This window comes from Elgaria multicarinata, chromosome 6 (genome assembly GCF_023053635.1).
Source record: "Elgaria multicarinata webbii isolate HBS135686 ecotype San Diego chromosome 6, rElgMul1.1.pri, whole genome shotgun sequence".
In the NCBI taxonomy this organism is placed as follows: Eukaryota; Metazoa; Chordata; class Lepidosauria; order Squamata; family Anguidae; genus Elgaria; species Elgaria multicarinata.
Genome location: NC_086176.1, coordinates 41,137,113 through 41,152,263, shown reverse-complemented (window position 1 = coordinate 41,152,263; position 15,151 = coordinate 41,137,113). Strand labels below are relative to the sequence as shown.

Below are 15,151 nucleotides of genomic sequence, written 5' to 3'. Positions count from 1 at the left end.
TCCACAAGTAGAGGCCGATGAATGTGACCATGTGCCCTCTCTTTCCTTGCTTGTTATCTACACCCCCTTTAGGAATGCCTGAATACGACTATAGAGGACATTTTCCACATAATGGAAAACCAAGATCCAAATGTATGCTAATTCTCAGCATCTGAAACACAAAAAAGCTAAAATCTCAAAAATCATATCTTTATTCTAAAAGGTGGCTCACACATAACCAGTGTGGGTACTGTCCAAAATTGGTGCAGAGTGGGCATAAGACTCTGGTTTGGGCTTTCCTGTTTCACTGTGGATTGAGCAGAACATGTGACATAAGGTTATATGTCCATACAATCCATCCAAGCATTTCAATTTGCTGCTGCTGTTGTTGTTGGCAGTGACACATGGGCTCTGCATTTCAAGTGTGTTGTTTTGGGGGAATGGGATGTCAGCTGCATTTCACTTGACTTGTGATTTTGATAGGTCACATGACCTGTCCTGAAAACCTGACAGACACTTAACGCTTAGAGTAAGTTCCCAAATGTGGCACAAAACACACACAGGGGTGCTAATTGCAAATGATGTTCATGCAGTTAAATGGCAGGATTCCCTCAGCATAAATGAATGGGAAATGTTGGATCCTCAGTTCTATGTTTATTGCATTGAAACGTGGTCAATGAAATACCCCTGAGCTGTTCACCATTGATAGTACTGTGTGTGCATTTTTTTTTGTATCAACACACCGGCTTTTGTATACACCTCAAAAACTAAAATGCGAATTGGCCCTTATTTTCTTTCAATGTTTGTTTAAAGAGGGATGGCAGCTGTATGACTGGATTGGCCCTAATAAAGCAATTGTCTCGAAATGTCTCCAAAATCAGAAAGATATTCTAGGAAGCATTCCTTGGCTTTTTTTTTTTTTTTTGGCATTTTGTGTTTTTTAGTATAGTAACAGTGTTTCAATTTTTGTATCTTTTACTGTTTTAATTCTTATATCTGTTTCAGATATGGAGCAGTATACAAATTTTGTAAATCAATCAATAAAGATATGAAGCAAAGTTGTGCTATTAAAATGGAGGTCATTGGTATAAAATTTGGATCCTCCAAGCCCTATATTAACAGTTTACAAAAAGTTATCTTTAGCACCTTTATCTAATCACCTGTTCCTGTATTTCAGGTGAGAGTGTTCATTAAACTCTCTAATTCACATTTATCTAAATTGTTCCCCTTCTTTCCATTGCTCTTTTTTTTAAAACATTAGCAATGTGTATGAACACTTCATTAAGTTAAAAGTCCCCTAAAGGATTGCCCAGTGTTGCTCTGGTACAGAATTACAGGGAATGAAGGCCTGTGTCTTTACATGAAGATACTGGGCAACATTACTGAAGCAACTGCTCAGATTTCTGTGAAGTTCTGAAAACAGAGTAAAAAAGCTTCCAGATGCCCTCTGGTGCTATTCCACTATGATCTGATTAGCACCTGTTTGCCAGCATTAATCCAACTTCAAATGCAACCATGTGCTTTCTCTGCTATCAATAGACCACATGTTACACTCTGTCTATTGCAGATTCCTAAAATTCAAGCCTTCATTTCAAACAATGTGCTCATTAAAAGGATATTTAATTTTGCAAATTAAAGCACATCAGTATGGAGGCAGAAATTGGACTATGATATTGCTAAATTACTCTGTAATAAGAAGAACATTATGCAGAGGAAATAATGTGTATCTAAATGAGGCACATATAAGTTATTCATCAGGACCTGCTCTGCTTTTTGGCAAATGGTACCCCACTTTTAGAAGATGTAAGTGGCAGCTTGCAGGGTGGAACATTATTATCATTATTATCACTAAAGTACCATCAGTGCCCATAGTACTCTATGGAATAACACCAATAAACCAAACATCCAGTAAACAAAACAACAGGTCCTTTCCCCAATGAACTAAGAACCTAGATTGCAAGGAGTTCTAATGTTAAGCTAGAACTGTGCTTTGTAGATATCCCCCCCCCCAAAAAAATGTGAGTGTGCATGCATTATTTGCCTCTGTCAGAGCAAAAATTGCTTTGGAGATTTATTTATTTTTATTTTTCGCAGGGCCAGCACATTTGAGCAGCCAAGAAAAGATGCATGGATTAGATGCTCTGAACAGAGATGGACAAAGCAGTTTAAATGTAACTTTGTTGAGTCCTGCAATTAAAGCCATTGTTCTCCATTTTGTTTTCCTGTAGAAATTGTCAGATAACTGTTGGCCAATTTGCAGCTGCTTCTGCTTTTTTTTAAAGTGATGGTTTCATAGTTATAATCATGAGAAAGTTAGTTATGTCTTAAGTCCCACTGAAATCAGTGGGAGAAGACAACCACAACTAACTCATCCTGTTAATTTAAATAGCAACCAGCTTTTTGGAATGGGGTCATAATATGTAACTGGGCTATACAGTCTAAAGGAAATTTCAATGGAATAGATTATAGAGGGCCAATCACATGCTCTAATCAGAAACTTAATTTGCCTAGATAACCAGCAAAGAAAACAATTCACCCAGTGCTTTATCACTGTTGCCAAACGTAACTGTTTGTTTTTATCTTTATTTTCTTTAGCTATAGTGTGTTAAAAGCTTTTTTGGCACTCATGAAAATTACATCCAGTTTTCACGTCATTTCTTTCAGTTGCATCTCTCAAATTTAGATATGAAACGCTGATTTTGGATATGTTTATGATTATGTTTTTTTATTATCTAACATCAACACAGTTTGCTCAGTTCTGAAAGAAAAGGGGGTGAAACTGGAGCAGGACTTCATAAAATAAGTTCATTTCAGTCATTAGTTAGACTGGGAATGAGGTAAAATGAAGGTGGATGATTACTGCAGTAATAGCCGTAGAGTACTATGCATTTTTACTCACAAGGCAATCCTATTGTGTTCACTGGGACTTACTTTTAAGTTGACATTTGCTGAAGAAAATGTAGAAAAGACAAAATGAGCTTGTCAACTCTTTTTGGGGAGAGAGCAACCTAAAGACAGTGTAGTGTGGTGATTAGAATGACAGATTAGGGGCATAGCTAGACCTAAGGTTTATCCCTGGATCGTCCAGGGGTCAAACCTGTTCATCTAGGTGACACACAGGGGATCCAGTGCTCAGGCAGGGGCGAACCCTGGATGATCCCAGGATAAACCTTAGGTTTAGCTGTGGCCTAGGACTGGGGAGACCCAGGTTCAAATCCCCACTCAACCATTAAGCTCACTGGGTAACCATGGCTCAGTTACTAACCTAACTTACAGGGTTGCTGTGAAGATAAAATTGGCGGAGGGAAAACCCATGTGCGTCACCTTGAACTGGTTGGAAGAAAGACAGGATATAAATGTAATAGAGGGTAGAAGGTGAAAAGAAGCCAGGGCAGCCTAGTTATTAAAGGAAGTTGTATATTCACTAGCAGGTTGCTTTTATTTACAACTGCTCAAAATTGCTTATCTGAGGAGCTCACATTTCATGTAAGCAAATTAGGGCTAGTATCCAATTGCACCTACGCGCTCACAGGAGCGACTGCTTGAGCAACATGCCTGGTACTTTTTAAAATAACCCTAAATGAGTGGATATGCTTGTTTTCAGAACAGGGCAGGTAAGTGGAGCTCTTAAAAGGGAGCTCTGCTGACTTGTACCAATTGGGAAACAACCATTTCCTCTCATTTCCAATGTTATTTTTAGAAGTGCCAAAGCCCCGCTGTGCAGGCAGTGGATCCCGTGTGCACAACAGAATCAGCAGAGGCAGAGCAGCCCCATGGGATACTGTCCTAGGATATAAATCATCATCATCATCATTCCTTTTGCCCAATGCTGGGCCTCAAGGCGGCTTAACAAAATTAAAACATATACAGTTAAAACCTATAAATAGAAATATACAAAAGGTAAACATGTAATTAAATACACTTCAATATTAAAACATTTAAAACATTTGAAATATGTAACAATTTACATATGAAGTTAGCATATGTAAATGGGCCAGAAGAAGCTAGTTTTTACAAACATAGATTCTGATAGAGTTTACAAAACATAGATTCACAAAACTGACACTAGCCTAAATCACCATAACAGATTCAGTTTCATTCTATACTCAAAATAAATAAATAAATAAATAAAGGTAGATATCCAAGGTTTGGACAATTAGATGTTTTTACTTTTAGAAGTACTACGAATAGAACTGTATGCAGATGATAGAGATTCCAAGATCTGTGCACACACCATCTGCTCCATCATTTCCCCCAAAAGTGTTTCCAGTGTGTGAGAGGAGCCACAGGTTTCACACAACATGATAACTCACACTCAAGGTTGAATATCGGTTGAGTGTGGGTTGTACATTGAACCATGGGTTGTTGTGTTGACTGAACCCAGCTGTGCTAACAATCCATGGCTTGTTAACCATGAACAACCCATGGATCACAACCCAACAACAAATGATGGGTTCTCTTCATGGGTTGTTAATGGTTAAGAAACCATGGTTTGTTAGTGTTGCTGGATTCAGGCAACACAACAAATCACATTGCCACAACAACCCACGGTTCAACAACAACCACCAACACTCAACCCATACTCAACCCTTAAGTGTGGATTATCATGTTGTGCGAACCCAATCTCTATGTACACATTGGAGTTCCTGAGGTCCCCTGAAACCAGAAAAGCTGCTCCAGAAAGTTGGAAGACAGTGCAATAGGAGCTCTTTACAGGAAGGAAAATAAGAAGATCTGAATGCACACAGGGATATTCTGCATAGGAAGACTCTGTACCCCGACTCTAAGATTTACAGATCTACATGCAACTTGATCCTAAAAGCAGCCAGTGGTTCTTTTGAGTTTTTTCCTTGAACCCATAAGCCTGCTAAACATTAACACAAATTACTTTAGCAACTCCTCTCTATTTCAAAAGCAGTTGATGTTTGGGTAAAAAAACCTCTCTCTAAAGCTCCCTTGGGCTCATGAAGCTAGCTCACAGTTGTTTTGGGGGGTGGGGATTCTGGACAATGACTTCAACTATCATGTATTCAGATAATGAGAACTGTTAGACAAGGCGAAAGTAGATAAATGTAAATCAATGTATTAGTATACTGCAATATTTAGAATACTAAATCATGAAATATTGGGAGATGACATTTTCATGATTCTTGGCCATGGTTTTACAGCAAAGCCTGCCCTTACCTGCAGTGAACAACCATTGGTCCAGCATCAGGAGGATTACATGTTTTGACTCGTCGTAAGAAAGCTAGGAATGGTGTCGGGTGTTCTGGAACTCCATGGTCAGGCCAGGCAGTAAACTGGAACTGCCTTACTTCTCTCTTCTCACTTGATCCGTTCTGCCACATAAGAATTTTGGTTGAAATGACTGCTTAATGCCATAGCAGTGCTCCAGAATGAAGACATAATATCACATCACCATGAGATTGGGCTTGCCAGCCAAATCAAATCTGTGGTTAATCTAGAGCTGTGACTCATATTCAATAGCTAGCTGCCTTGGATTTATCACAAAAATGAAGTATTCAATGATGGTGCTGGACAATGCATGCACAGCACTAACATTGACGAATTCGGCTGTAGCTACATTGAACAGGGGTTACTGGGCAGCTGATAAAACATTTAGCATGAGGAAAAGCTAAAGGAATCAACTGTACTTTGCTTAGAAAAAAAGGAGATCAAAATGAAAATATTCATAGCATGACACTAGAGAAAGGAATTGTTTACTAGGCTCACAGAGGGAAGAATAAAGAGCAATGTGCAAAAGATGCCACAAAACTGATTTTGGTTCAAGAAATGCTTCATAATTGTAAAGATGGCGGAATTTTACAGAATTTTCTTCCCCGAAAATTTTGGAGAGCAAACTGGATGGGCATCAGATAAATAAGATTCAATTCTGGGAATCTAATTATTGCAAGAGCTGGATTACGTGGCCCTTGGAGTAATTTCCAGTTGTAGGAACCTATGGGAATATATGGGTGTGGGTGTGGGTGTGGGTGTGTATAAAAATAATACAATGACCTTAGCTGAGGTGTAAGGAAACTTGTTGGGTCCGAAGGCACATTTGGCAATTTGAGAAACTATCTCGGGCCCCACCACAAAATGGCTATCATTGGAGGTATGGCTAGTCACTATGAACAAGTAAGCTGCCCAAAAGACTGAGTACAAGGCAGAGGTGGGAAGTGAGCCTCAACACACTAAACACGCTTTTAACTCAGTTTTCAGCATCAACAGAAACCTATTTCATTCTTTTTTATCTTCCTGCACCCTTCCCGCTCTGCCAGCCAACCCATCTGCCTCTCTTTTTCTCTCTCCTTCTGAATCACCACCCCTTCACATGCTCCATTTCAAAAATCTGTGACTTACAAATTTCTTTGCGGTTGCCAAGAAAGGTGGCCGGGGGTACTTGCAGGCACCACATGGCTTACTCTTGTTCTAGCTTCTCCTTAATGCATGATAGCACTACACTGGCTTGTGACTCAGTTCTTTCTTCATTCAATGAAACCCTTGGCCACCCCACCAAAGCATATCCAATACAGACATAACACAAACGTACCTTGTAAAGTGCAAATGTCCTAACACAGTACGTCGCCAATTCTACTGTGTCCAGCAAGGTCACCTGGATCAGTCCATATGTTTCCGTCCCTCTGCTTGGCCAATATTGATCGCATTTGACCTGCAACAAGCAAACATTTCAGGTAGGGATATATTCACTTTAAAATGAACGCAATTCATTTCGACTTAATGCCAGCAGTTGAATATTAATGAAAACATACCAAAGAGAATACTACTATGTTGAAATGGGAGATATCCCAACAGCATACACAATAGCTGCCATGGAAATGATCCAGATTATCCAGAAGGAGAGAGAGAAGAGGATGGTGCATTTGGGTAACACTGTTTAAATAGCTTCCTCTGCACTCAGCATGTCAAGTGGGTCAGGATATTGCAGGTTTTATAGGGGATATCTCAGAGCAAAGCATGGACTTTTGTAATGCTCCACAAGTACTCCTGGAACTCAGTGGACCAGATGGTGTACATCAGCACAGCTACATAATATGTAGAAAAAGGAAAACCCATGAAACAATCTCCTCTAATAAAAGAGACTGCTTCCTTACTCATCCCTAGTCTGGTATGTAGCCACAGTTTTGTTTTTTTTTAAAAAAGGGGGAGATACATAATTAGTATGGCGAAAAGGGTGGTATGTTTTTCCAGTTGGGTGCAGAATTAATCTTCAATTGACCTGCTTTGGAAACTTGGAAGAATGAGGCCAGGGGCAGCAGCATAAGTGAAGGCAAATGGTTGGGCAAGACTTCCTCTATCCCCTCTAACAAGTAAAGCAAGACTGCAGTTATGTTTGGGAGAGGGCAGTACCAGTGACTGTTCTCTCCTTGTGGTGAGCACAGGACCAGGGGGGGCTGGAAGAAACTGCTCCTGGGACATGTGCCTGTAGTAGATGCTGGAGCCTGCGGTCTCCATAGATGCACTGAAGCACCTCGAGGTGTGGCGACTCGTTCAGTGCTTTGAACTGGTTCTAAAGATGGCAAGAGACACCACTCCACTAGGAACCATGGTCCTATGTGGCACCAACAGGACCGGCTCTCTCATAAGCCAGGGTGAGATCCTTGCTTTAGGTGGCAAAACGGCACCCCCATTGTCCTTGACTGCCTGCATTAAGGAATGCCAGCTGCCACCTTTATGTCCTTCCTCACAGAGTAAGGTACTGGGGTGAGATCTCAGATAGTCTCCTGCCTGGAATCAGCAACAAAACATGTTTTCCCACTGCAGCAAAATGCCCCTAAAACTGAATTCGGCACAACGCCTTGCTCTTTTAGGATAGTACTTTAGTTGTAGCTAGAAAACTGCTGTTCCAATGTCTGCCCAGAGAGGGGGACCAGCAAGTGTCTACTGAAGGTTAGGGGTGGGGACAAAAAACGAGGAAGTGGGGGCTTGTGAGGGTCCATTTCAGGCAACAAAATGTGTTTGGCCAGTCCTGTGCAGTCATTCATGTTTGTCTTCTGGTGCTGCAAAATATGTCAGGTGAAACTATAATCCTTAAATGATCTACTTCCAAAGAGCACGATGGTCTTCTGAGGCAATGGACTTGAAGATTTCTATTTCAAAGCTGTGCTTCTGCTAGCAAGCAAAATGGTTCTAATATAAGCATTGGCTTATCATCTCCATAGCTAAAGATTTTACAGTTGCTTCAAAGTATCAGCTACTCACTAGAGCCTAGTGTTTAATGTGACAGACTACACAATCTCTGGGAAGCTATAAAGTTTTAAAATATTTTAAAGAGCTTATATTATACTATATTATACTATATATGATTATATTATACTATATGATTATATTATACTATAAAGATACTCCGTGCTTTGTTTATTTAGTGCACCAACTCTGCCTGTTCCTAGATATATCAATCTGACCACTGCCAGGCATGCTTTAGTTACATCCTGTTTGGACTACCGTAATGCACTCTACATGGGGCTGCCATTGAAAACTGTCCAGAAATTCCAGCTGGCCTGACTGTTGACTGGGGCAAGCACATAGCTCCCTTGTGACAACAGCTTCATTGGCTACTGGTCTGTTTCTGGGCAGAATTCGAAATTCTAGTTATGACTTATAAAGACCTATCGGTCTTTGGGACTGACTTCTCCCCTATGAGCCTGCCTGAGTCTTAAGATTTTCAGGAGAGGCCCTTCTTTCGATACCACCGTTTTTTGCATATGGTGGTGACGCAAGAAAGAACCTTCTTGCTGGCTGCTCCCAGGCCAAGGTGCAACTCCCTGCCAAGGGAGGCTAGGTTTGCTCCCTCTCTGTGGTCCTTCCACTGGGCAGGCAAAAACCTTTTTATTCAAGCAGGCCTTTGGCATTTAGGAGTTGGGTTGGCTGCTGTTTTTATTCTGTTATTGTTGTGTATTTAGCTGTGTTTTAATGCACTTGTTTTGTTACTGTTTTAATTAAGTTTTATTTATAATTGTAAACCACTATGAGTGCCATTTTTCTTGGTAGAAAGGCGGGATATAAATCCAATAAAGAAATATTGTTCCAACCATTAACAACTGAGTTGAAAAAGCAGTCTAACTAAAATTTTCAAACTTTTAGTCCATGAGTAAAACAAAATATACTCTTGTTGGCACAAACCATTGAGAAATAAGCACTTTTAAATCCCATTGATTCAGTAGATTAAGCATGTGCTTAAATCTTTCCCATTGAACTCAACATGGATTAAAGGTGCTTAACTATAGCTGGATCACACTCTATATTTGCTTAATGTATCTTTATTGGTCATTGGTAACTGGAAATTCTCCTGTTGGTGTTAATAAAAACTAAAAAAACTCAAAAGTATATTCTACAGTGACAAAGGGTTGTTCTTAGTGGAGTTCTGGTTGCATTGGAGGAAGTGGGTTGGAAAGGAACCTCCACTGATTCATCCTTTCCCCTACTGTCCACTGTTCTTCCTGTAAGGCTGGTGGATCGCTCCGGAAAAGCATAAGATGCAGTATGGAAGGGGGAATGAGTGAAGATTATGACTGCATTCAGACATCACAGTAGTCTATGGTGGGTTAATAGTCAACTCCGCAGTTGATTATCGAGGGGGTACTCCCCACATGACGTGATTATATTCTCACGTGGTGTGGATTAAGGCCAGCGCCAACTTGACTATTAGTCAATGGTGTGTTTGACTGACACATCCCCCTGCCCTCTCTTTCCCCCTCAGTCCTCCCACTGGTATCCCATCAGCCCGTGTGAGTTCTGCTGGCTGGACTAGAGTGGCAGCCGCCGCTTTGGTCACTCTTGCCAGGGGACTCTGTAGTTGCTGAAAATAACCAACTGTGTGCAATTAAATAGTCAAGGTTGCCCAACACATGACACAATCACCAACAGTTGTTCAAATAATCAACTCTGCACAGTGTTGGTTATTTGTGTTGGTTATTTCGGCCAAAATAATCAACTGTGGTGTGAAAAAGTCCCAACAGACGACACAATAACCAACTGTTGACTATTTAACTCACCGCTGACTATTTAAGCCACTGTTGGTTATCATGTTGTCCGAACCCAGTCTATCTCTCCCCACCTTCTCCAGCAGAGAAACTCCAATGGAGCCTTGTGGCTTCCATGAATAGAAAGAGACCTTCAATATATATGGAAGAGCTAATCTGGATCCAACCTAACGTTGCCAGCCACTGACATGTAAACATCTCTTCTGCATAGCTCCTTAAGAGCAGTTTAGAACAAGACATCCCAAATATAACTAGACCTGAACATCTACATTTTAATCGTGTCACTTTTCATCTATTCCACTCCCACTGAAACAGGAGGATCCCCTCTGAACTTATCATGTCATTCAAAACCTGTGATTTCAAATTTATCTCTCAAAGAGTATGGTACAATTATATCTGAAAAGTATGCAGTTTTGGAAGTGTACAGAGGAATATGCAGCTTGAAGAAGGTCTCCAACAGAGCTCTTTCAGTGACAGAAACGAAGTTAATTAAATATTGTCATTATGCTTATTATGCTTCAAAGTCACTGGAACTAGACAAATAGTAATACAATAATTAATATCAATTCATTCATTCATATTTTACACTTGCACATGCTTTAAAAGCTGCATAAGGAAATTATCATGTCTGCTATAATATTTAGAAAGTAACAAAAATTGTTTTTTTTTAATTGAAATTTTTTTTTAATAGTCTTTGCTTCAGGACAATCTGATACTTTTCTGCTAAGTCTTGTTTGTTTGATAAATCCCAAGGGAAACACCTTGTGGATGCTGCCATGAATGATGTCATTGGCCTGCAGCGTTCAAGTAAGGCAACCCACTCCTTTTTCTATTGCCAGGCATACTAAATCAGTGGGTACCAAGTGTTGAAATATGTTCTGTGGCATAGGCTGGTATTGACAGTATAAAGGGACCATGAATTTCATCCATCCTAGGATCCTGGGAAATGATCTCTAGTGATACTAGGATGAAACAGACATTAGTCAGTAGGTCCAGATTTGGTCAACTCACTTCTTGAATATGTACACAAATTAAAGATAGGTATGAATTAAAGATTGTTTTTCTAGTCTGCACACTAGTGACCCAACACATTAAAATGACCTATGTACTCAAGGACTGACTCGTCTTGCATGATCCTCCCCATTAGCCTCTGAGGCCCCATTCCAAGTCCCACCACTTTCTCAAATGAGGTGGTTATGGCAGGAGACAGGGCCTTTTCTGTTACACCACCCCATCTCTGGGGCATCTAGTACTATCATTGGGTTCTTTGAGATTTGGCAGCAGGTAAAATGGTTTCCATCTGCCAAGGCCTATTAAGTGTCTGAGATTTTATGCTGCTGTTCTATCTTATTTTATTGCTTTGCTGTGTCTTGTTTTATTGTGATTTTTAATATTAATTCTTTAATGTTTAATTATTATAGTATAAGCTGCTTTGAAAGCACTGCTGAAAAATTTCCTATCATTTAATATTTTAAAAAATAAAATAAAAAGATAATTAAAATTGTAGCCAGGCATTAAGAACCTAAGAAGTGCCCTGCTGGATCAGACCAAGGGTCCATCTAGTCCAGCACTCTGTTCACACAGTGGCCAACCAGCAGTCGACCAGGGATCAACACAGCAGGACATGGTGCAAAAGCCCCGTCCCACCCATGTTCCCCAGCAACTGGTCCATATAGGCTTACAGCCTTGGATACTGCAGGTAGCACATTATCTGACAACTGTCTCTCCCTCCCATCCCATCCTTACCCACAAGATGTCCCAAGAAGCAAAATTAGGAACTTTATTGAGCGCATTATATGGCTAATTTGTTAGATTATGTGATGGAATCACTGAATTACAATTTATGTATATCTATTTTAGCATTATTGATTATGCAAATAGTTCTGCAATCAAGTTTTTTTAAATAAGCTTCAAAGAAATCTACTCCGTAATCTGATCCTGGAAAAGTCTGAATTGGTTCACAAAATGAGGAAGGAAACCCAGTAACAAAATATTCCTGTATAAAAGGGATCATGAATTGAGCAGCTTTCTTGTTTTGAGTGGCTTACAGTAGCAGGTTGCTGGTGGGAGAAATATGAATGCTGAAAGAGCTTTATATAACACACTTTTGATGAGATGACAAAGTGCTGTGGTTGTCTGTCTTTGGTGGGAAGATTTTTATGCCATCACTCCAGAAGACAATTGTGTGAATAATCCAGCAGCAACACAGTTTAACAACACCTTCAGAAATTCAGCTATAAGAACTATCAACATGCTATTACTTTAGAATAAAAGTTTAAGTATTTGAACAAAGCAGCCACATCAGGTGCTACTAGACCAAGTTTCGAAACAATGAATGCCAATAAGGCGAAGTTTCATAATTATCTTGTTATACCAGTCACAATAGAGGACTCCTCTATGCTATCAAATGCATAAATGACCCTGACTGGGTTCATACAATACACTAACCAAAACACAGTTATTGAGTGTGGGTTGCTGCTGAACTGTGGATTCATTGAATCATGGGTTAGTGGGTTGTCTGCACATTTTCCATAGGGTGGCTTGTTAACCATGCAGTGTGGCTTTTTTGAGGATAAGAGAACCCATGGTTTGTTGTTCAGTTGTTCAGGGTGATTAACCGGCCAACCTGCCGAAAATGTCCTGGGTTCAGACAACATGCTAACCCACAGTGCAACAAACAACCCACAGTTTAACAAAAAAAACTATATTCAACCACTGAGTGTTGTGTGAACAGCCCCACTGTCTTAGGATCAAACTACATGTTCCTTTTAACATGCACAGTGGAGCTATGTGCAGTACTTTTATCTACTCTCCTGCAAGTGTGGGTGACCTCAATTCAGATTGGGACCTTGACTCTTCAGGAGAGAATGCTTTAAGCTTTCCCCTGATTTTCACCATGAAATTCCATCCAGCTGTGTGGAGGTGTGTGTTTGTGTGTGTTAAAACAACAAAAACAAAAATCAAAAACAACAAAACCACAGGTATATGTGTGTTTGGGTGTGTGTGTGTGTGTGTGTGTGTGGAATTTCATAATGAAAACAGTGGAGGGAGCTTAAAGCCTCCTCTCCTGCCATACCACAGTCCTGATCTGAATCTGGGCCACACATGCTTGCAGGAGAGTAAATGAAAGTAGCATGCATATCTCCACTATGTGTTTTAAAAGGAATGTTTAGTTTGGCCCTTATACGGAGTCACCACTGGGCTCCATGCTTTTCCATGGAAATGTGACCACTTGCTGAAGTGAAAGCTTATGGTTAGTGAACACTGAATGAAGGCTGACACGATTTTAAACCCAACTTTCAAAATCTACATATATTACCAAAGAATATTCATGAACCTTCACACTCCAGCAAGCCACAGATGCCAAAAAGATGGTCCTGCCTTGCATCAATGTTACTGAATGAGGCAAATTTCCATATGTAAAAAAAAACAAAAACCCACAAAACTGATGAACACAATTCCTGACATTCAAGGGTAGAGAGGCAATTTTCTGGTAGAAAAATCTAGTCTCACTTTTAAAAAAAAAACCTCCCGGGGGAGTATGATAAGTGAGATTTTATTTGGCTTCTTTTCTTCAGCACCTTGGAGAGACTCCTAGCAATATGGAGACTGAGCCACACTTCTTTCTTTTTAAGAAATGCTTGAGTGTATTTTCAAACTGTGAACCTGCTTCAGCAGTCCTGCTGATCTTATAAGGATGAAATACTGATTTCCCCCCATGCAGTTTTAATTTCTGCTGATGTATTTGGCATTTAGCATGGCATTTATTTTGAAAATTCAACTTGATAGACTTTTCAGTGCATGCTTATTAATTAACCGCTAGATCATACTATCAATACAGAAATTGAGTAGAAAATTAACCTACAGCATTTTTCAATGGAACGGCAGGACAAGTTAGTTGCGAGGTTAAAAACATTTGCAATGCCCTAACTGCCAAATGGGCTCCACAGCAAGAATTCTGTTGCTCTGTGGAATGCCATTCATCCACTATGTAAACTGATCAACTTGCCTCATTGCCTCTAGATTGGGCAGAAACCTGCTTCCACACATGGACTTGATTTAGGAGGCTTGCAAATGTAGGAACATGAATGTAATGTACTGCTCAATCTGTTACGATACAGAGTAAATTGCTGCAAATCATGCTTATTATAGAATTTCAGTTTATCAAAGCATTCTTTGATTCTGGCCAAAGCCATAAGCAAAGAGAGGTATTTACACAAATAAGAGGAAAGCAATATCAGTGAAGGGAAAAAGTAATAATTTGGGGTGGGGTGGATCTAAAATGCAGATCAAATCATAGTTGCCTTCAGAGTTACATGATTAATTTCTTTTCATGCTATTTTTCAATATTGTAACCTCCTAGATGCATGCATGATATGTAGCTTCAATAGTATAAACTACCCAATATTTGGGACCTTCAATTTATTTCTCCTTATCTCCATCAATGAGAAGAAAAGTGGGAAGAAAGAACATTGTGTGTTGACTGCTTTGATGTGGCAAAGTGGTCTTGTAAATGCTTAAGAGTGGAGTTCAGTTTTATTTATTTATCTTTAAATTCTACTGTGCATACATCCGTAGTGGTCATCAGAACAGTCAACTGATAGTGACTGCACCTTGAATCAACAGGCCACATTAACCAGTTGTGTGAGACACTTGCACTGTGGTTTGAAATGAAAACCAGATTTGTCCTAGTTACAGTTGAGCACAATAACCTGCCACACTAAACTCAAGTGAGGTTTTATATTACAGCTAGTTTCTGAAGAACTATGAAACTAGTTCTACAGCACAAGAAAGCTTATACTTGTTTTTTCTCGAACAGCAAGCGCTGATGCCACATGGCAACAACTTTTGAAATATATAGTACTTTCAAAACAGTTTGCATGGCTGGGGGATAGGGGTATCCGGTTAGAAAAAAAATGTAACAAAACATCTTCTGCTTGGCTAGAATATAGCCTAGATTTTGGTCTATAGTTTAAGGGTTGGATCCAGATTCAATCACACTTAGAGCAGGCCCTTAGAGAGCAATAGGGCCTAAGCTAGTCATGACTTATTTAAGTCCCACTGATTTCAATGGGTCTACTCTAAGTATGACTAAATCTGGATCCAACCCAATAGGGTTTGTTTGATTTTTTGTACTGTGATATCTGAAGAGTCTTTCTCTGCCAGCA

At 39.8% G+C, this 15,151-nt stretch overlaps 1 protein-coding gene across 3 annotated transcripts in view; it reads right to left on the bottom strand.

The window, feature by feature from the left end:
• PTPRD (protein tyrosine phosphatase receptor type D) overlaps nt 1–15,151 on the bottom strand; it is a 1,062,283-nt gene that overhangs the window by 39,877 nt on the left and 1,007,255 nt on the right. For all 3 annotated transcript variants that reach the window (XM_063129268.1, XM_063129265.1, XM_063129267.1), the window contains 2 exons: nt 6,533–6,652; nt 5,164–5,318 (listed from right to left, as the gene is read on the bottom strand). In XM_063129268.1, coding sequence (XP_062985338.1) covers nt 5,164–5,318; nt 6,533–6,652 — 275 coding nt within the window. The remainder of the gene's footprint in view (nt 1–5,163; nt 5,319–6,532; nt 6,653–15,151) is intronic.